Below are 6,168 nucleotides of genomic sequence, written 5' to 3' on the forward strand. Positions count from 1 at the left end.
GTCTAAACAACTCCATTCATTTCCAATGGATATACAAACAATATACAAATAGAAAAATATATTATCTACATGAAACTAATGAAAATATGTAACTAAATTATATAACTCATTTTCGTTTTGATTGCTTGATCTTGTGATTATATACACAGATAGACTACCGGTAATGTAATTTTAATATCAAAACATTTCATAGGAATATACATGAATTAACCAAGCTTACTCTTTTTAATCTTCGACAATACTATACAGTAATTTATAAAATAACAATTAATTGATAGTACACTGTGCCTTCAAATTCCAACAGAAAATACAATCATTGTGGTATAATAATAAATTTAGTTTATCTCTAACAAGTTTGGACGGAATACAATAATAAATACAAATTTGAAAGAAAGCACAAACAGTACTGAAAAATGTATATTTACAATTATTTCTAAAAATATATGAAAGACTGTAGTAATTCTCAAGTACATTTTGTGCTAAAATCTCAATTGATGAATAAATGATCAAGTTTGATTTCAAAGAGCACTTAGTTCAAATTTGTCAAATATAGGGATATCCTGTGATAAAATATCACATGGAAGTATGACCACCTTGTATTTATTTACAAATGAAAATGAGTAACAGTCTAAATGCTGGCAAATTTGTATGTAAATTGGTAATAAATCTGTTTTCTCTCCCTGATGATGAAAGTAAGAAAGTTTGTTTTCTACTTTTCATTTCTTCCTTAAACATCAAAACTGATCGAGAATTATCTCCCAACAAGTGGCCAAAAGCAAAGAAAACGTCCATGAATTTGTCCTTGCTGATGATTGATGAGACACCATACTGCCCTCGTAGGGTCATTTACTTGCCTTACCTGATGGTCTCTTGCATTGAGAGTTGCATTTGTGTGCAAGATAGAACATTACAGCCTGTCTGCACTAGTTTGGCCTGGAGGGATTAGAACTCCCTGCATGGTCTCTGACAGGTGGTTATCTCATCAAATCAGCTCTCACTTAACATAAGAAAAAGAGGATCTTGGGGGACCAATGGTCACCAATTAGGCATTGTTTGTTATATAGAGGGCGCAAGTAGCTACAATGTATAAAAAGTGCAGTGGGGCTTACATGAAAACTGATTTCAATCAATCAGGATCGCATAGAACTTGTGTTTAATTCTGTGAGTTAGGTAAATTTGCAACTTTCTATGCCCAGATTTATTTGTCCTGCCTGCCTGCCTGCCCCTCTCACTTACCCTAGAATTCTTTAATTCTTTGAGTTAGGTAAATTCGCAACTTTTTATGCCTTTTATTTGCCCTGCCTGCCTGCCCTCTTACCTGCCCCAGATGTCTTTAATTCTTTGAGTTAGGCAAATTCGCAACTTTTTATGCCTTTTATTTGCCCTGCCTGCCTGCCCTCTTACCTGCCCCAGATGTCTTTAATTCTTTGAGTTAGGCAAATTCGCAACTTTTTATGCCTTTTATTTGCCCTGCCTGCCTGCCCTCTTACCTGCCCCAGATGTCTTTAATTCTTTGAGTTAGGCAAATTCGCAACTTTTTATGCCTTTTATTTGCCCTGCCTGCCTGCCCTCTTACCTGCCCCAGATGTCTTTAATTCTTTGAGTTAGGCAAATTCGCAACTTTTTATGCCTTTTATTTGCCCTGCCTGCCTGCCCTCCTGCCCTCTTACCTGCCCCAGATGTCTTTAATTCTTTGAGTTAGGCAAATTCGCAACTTTCTATACCAGTTTATTTGCCCTGCCTGCCCCCTCACTTGTCCTGTCTGCCCCCTCACTTGCCCCAGAAGTCTTTATTGCTATACTCGTTATCCACCCTGGAGTTGTCCATGTCATCTTTGAGCTGTTTCAGGAGCTTGTTGGAGCGCAGCTTCTGAGCGGCCGATCTCACGGCGAAGATGACGACGACCACCAGGACAATGCCTCCGATGGCGATGAGGACGATCTGACCGAGGGTCAGTCCACTGGACGTTTCCATGAAGTCTGACCATCGTATAGAGAGAAATCAAAGAAATAGAGATAAGAGTAAACATTATAAAATTTATGAAAATAATATAAACATTTATGAGGTACATAAGGCCCTTACATTAAGGTGCCAAAACATGGGTCGGTCGGTCAGAATTTCTGTTTCCCTCCCTCTTTGGGCTGATATTTACTTTGATATTTTTTTTCTCTAAAAAGCGGTAACAAAAAAAACTTTAAAAAAAGCCAACCTTAGATTTCAAAAATTTTGGGTCGGTCACAAAGGGCAGTACAACATATTTTTTTTTAGGCCTAAGTAAAGTATAGTATTTGCTTCAGAAAAATGGAATGGAAAGGCAAGATAAGAATGAAAAGAATTATCTGAGACATGAGCATGGTAAATACAGCCAGATGAGAGTATGTATTCAAATATGCTCCTAGTGATTCTACATGCTACAGGGAAGGAAATATGTAAGTACACTTGTATAGCATTTAGACAAACAACATGGGGGGAACTAATGAAAATATTTTCAAAAGGATATAAACTTAAAGCAAAGCACAGTGTAAAATTACTCGCTTTCATGTCTTCCTGTATCGACACTGGATTTGATTTCTGACACTGTGCTTTTACCCTGCAACAAATAATTATATTTACAGACTCTTACCTCAACTTCGATGTGGAAAGTGAGTAATTTGTAGGAAAACATCCTTTAAGGAATTTTAGAGCTACTAAAGCTGATAATGTAATGAGCACTTTCCAAACTCCTCCCCCCCCCTAAAAAAATTATAACATTTTCCAGATATTTCTGGAATTCTACATGCAAAGAATCAAAAGCACAAAAATGTCTTGAATATATGGTATGACCATTTTCTTTACTGATTTGCCTCTAATAAGCAAATCCAGAGTTACATAGTTTTTTTCAGTTATTTCTGATCTCCTTACCCGTGCATTGGGCTTCATCGCTGTTATCTCCACAGTTGTTCAAGGAATCACAGATGAGAGATATATCAATGCATCTACTGTTGTTACACTGAAACTGAGCAGCCGTACATGGTGCTGGAAGGGGTGAAGAAAATGAATAGCAAGAAAAGTTAGCTTTACAGTCAGTGTTTAAAAGAAATTAAATTATATTTCGTGGGTGTTTCTTTTAAAAAAGCACCTCATTTCAAGAATAGTTCTTGTAGCGCAAGCTTATTAGTCTCCTTTTGATTTATATACATTTTGATTGATTAAAAAGGTTTGATTGATTAAAAAGGTTTTATTATGATTGCACTTCGCAGCCAAATGGCTGAATTATGTATAATGATACATGGTTAATCTAAGGTATTCTGCATTTTCATCTCCATTTTGTCATCTATTTCTAGAGAATTCCATGTCAGTTCGTGGAACTGATTAGTGTCTTCAAATGTAGTGAAACTAGCTTGAAAAGATGCAAGTCGATAGCAGCATTGTATATTTAGATTAACCAAAAACTTTACTATCTTCTTACACTTGTTGATGAGTACAATATTTTAAGACTTTATATAGTGTAATTAAAGCCTGTCTGCACTAGTTTGGCCAGGGGGATTAGATCTCCCTGCAAGGTCACTGACAGGTGGTTATCTCATCAAATCAGCCCTCAATTAACATTAAAAAAAAAAGGATCATGGGGGACCAACAGGCACCAATTAGGCATTGTTTGCTATATAGAGGGTGCAAGTAGCTATAAGTAGTGTGGTGGGGCTTTAAGTGTATTAATCAAGTGTAAGCCCACTACCTTGTTTTTTGAAAAAAAATGAAAAAAACCTCACCATCTTCAAATACTGTGTAGAGGATTCCAAATCCCAGACTGACCCCAGAGTCGTCCGTCTCAAACACGAAGGTCACATTGCTGCCAGTGGAGACCACCTCAGACAGGGTCTGGCGGCCGCAGAGCTTAGGGCTCAAAGGTGATGCCAGGTCACTCTCTCCATCATGCACCCTCAGACTGTCCACACATTCTCCTGTTGTAAATAAGAGTAGTAAGGTTGGGTTAGTAACAGCTGGAATGCTCCCCAGGGAGTGGAGATTGTGCACACAGTGTGTGCGGGCAAGTATTGAATCCAATGACCGGGTTAATAGTATATCTGTAAAGCGCTTAGAGACATCATAGATGTATCTAAGCGCTATACAAAAACGGAATTATTATTATTAGTAGTAGTAGTATAAAATTTTAGATGATAGACAGGGAAATGGAAAAGAGACTGATACTAACTAAAACCCAGTTTTAGAAATGCAATTGCAAACATATAAATTTCCCAGGATGTGAAATATGCACAACTACAAGGCATAAACAACTTTTATTAATGGAAACGCAAACTACACATGTACACTGTTAACAAAGGGCATTACCGTACTTTATTTATGCCTATCAAGAAGTGATAACTAATCAAATTCTATTTCCTGATTAGAAAGTACAAATTTATCCGCATGAAATAATAAGAAGTTACTAGCTACTAAGAGTTCACAATTTATTTCACAATAAGTAAGTATAAATTTATCAATATGATTATGAAACAGAATTAACTCTAAAACAGTAAAAGGGAAAAAAGAAAACAAATCATGAGAAAGAAACATTGATTTTTCTAGATTGTTTTCACCATTTACAGCCTCTTCCAAGACAAATCTGTTGAACTGCAAAAGCAGCTTCTTGTTTGAGTCTGTAGAGAGGACTACATGACAGTCCTGATTGTTACTGTATCGCAGGCTGCTGTCCGGCTCAACCAGGCCTGTGATATCTGCTGGGATTGTAGTATTACAGCTGTTGGACAGATATGCTGATGAAAAAAATGGAACAAAAATATGGGTAAGTAACTGTAGGTATAATATATTCACCCAGTAGTTTAACCATCACTATCAGACTACTATTAGTATCAGTATCACATACAACTTACAAGTGTTATCATTGCAATATCAATTATTTATTATTTATAAAAATAATACACAGATCAGACGTATGTGAGTGCGTTATGGTTGATGCAGCGCATGAGGGTATTCACTAGCCGAGTGTATTTTGTGCCATTGTGAATTGCGAATCAGTTACATCAATTCCAATTTAAACAAGACTGCACTGCACTGTTTAACAAAATACTAAAAAGTGATAACTTGGAAAAACTCTTCATCTTTGTTAGAAGTTAGACCCAGATCTGGTCGCTAGTAATTGGTAAGACTAAATAACAGTTCTGAAGCCAGGGGAATCATACATTCTATCTAAGTATGAATGGAAAAAATTGATGCAAATGAAAGAGACTTATAAAGATGAGGTGAGACTGAAACAAGTGCAAAATTTGGCGCTAGTTCAGAAGCCTATCCAAAATTTGAACCGTAACTCCGGCGTGGAGATGCCCTACTAAAACGTACCCAAAATGCAGTAAATATTCATTAAATGTCCCAATAAAGATCAGCGATTTGCCATGAAACTTGTGAAAAAGTGTAGACTAATATCAATGCTTTTCCGAAAAATACTCCAAAAAAATAACAAGAAAATTTGAAAATTGACACGAAACAGGTAATAAACATAACAACTTTTAAGTAACTCACGATATTTATGTGGATATTTAAAGAATATTTACTTCATTTTTGGTATGATTTAGAAGGGTATCTCGTCGCCAGAGTTACGGGTCAATTTTTGGATAGTCTTCTGAATTGAACTAGACATAGCGCCTAAAATTTACGTTTCGGCATTACACCACTTGACATACAGTAGGTCTAGGCTACACAGAAATGAGTAAGTGGGGCAATATAATGCATTCGTTTCCTAATTTGCCTTTCCTCTTTTGACAGAATATCTTCCTAATTTGAATACTCTCTTCGATTGAAATAATAAAACAAATACATGAAATACTTACAAACTTGTAGTGATTCTCCAAATGCAAACATAATAGACATAATGAGCACAAAAACGTTAAAATCTGTACTTTTTTTTGGTAACAAAATCGTTCTAGTTAAAGTAGTAGTCGCCATTTTGATTGGGTTCATCTACTAATTTTTAGGGGATGTAAAAAAGAAAGCAAATCATAATATTTTATTTTAATCAATTGTATATAATTCCAATGGCATAAGTAGTATTTTTTAAATATATGAAAGTCAATTCAATTATGTTATTAAGGGTGTAAATATATTTAGAGGAATAAACTAAACCTTCACCAGAAAACTGCTCCCTTTCGCTTAATGATTTCAACCAATTGTTTA

At 35.7% G+C, this 6,168-nt stretch overlaps 1 protein-coding gene across 1 annotated transcript; it reads right to left on the reverse strand.

Annotated features, from left to right (window-relative positions):
• Nucleotides 1–1,673: 1,673 nt before the first annotated feature.
• On the reverse strand, nt 1,674–5,958 carry LOC115918377 (low-density lipoprotein receptor-related protein 12-like). Its single transcript, XM_030975808.1, has 5 exons — nt 5,826–5,958; nt 4,578–4,754; nt 3,750–3,941; nt 2,902–3,015; nt 1,674–1,979 (listed from the first exon to the last, which is right to left on the reverse strand). Exons 1-5 carry the CDS (start codon nt 5,953–5,955, stop codon nt 1,771–1,773), a joined length of 822 nt encoding a protein of 273 aa, XP_030831668.1. The 5' UTR covers nt 5,956–5,958; the 3' UTR covers nt 1,674–1,770.
• Between the last annotated feature and the right edge of the window lie 210 nt (nt 5,959–6,168).

The sequence above is a fragment of the Strongylocentrotus purpuratus genome, unplaced genomic scaffold, assembly GCF_000002235.5.
Source record: "Strongylocentrotus purpuratus isolate Spur 01 unplaced genomic scaffold, Spur_5.0 spur5_scaffold_8, whole genome shotgun sequence".
Classification (NCBI taxonomy): Eukaryota; Metazoa; Echinodermata; class Echinoidea; order Camarodonta; family Strongylocentrotidae; genus Strongylocentrotus; species Strongylocentrotus purpuratus.

Excerpts from the sequence above, each read along its gene's own strand:
- LOC115918377 (XM_030975808.1), bottom strand. The coding sequence starts at position 5,955 with ATGAACCCAATCAAAATGGCGACTACTACTTTAACTAGAACGATTTTG. Across the intron at positions 4,755-5,825 it reads TGGAGAATCACTACAAGTTT|CATATCTGTCCAACAGCTGT; the intron begins GTAAGTATTTCA and ends TTTTTTCATCAG. Across the intron at positions 3,942-4,577 it reads CTTGGAAGAGGCTGTAAATG|GAGAATGTGTGGACAGTCTG; the intron begins GTGAAAACAATC and ends TATTTACAACAG.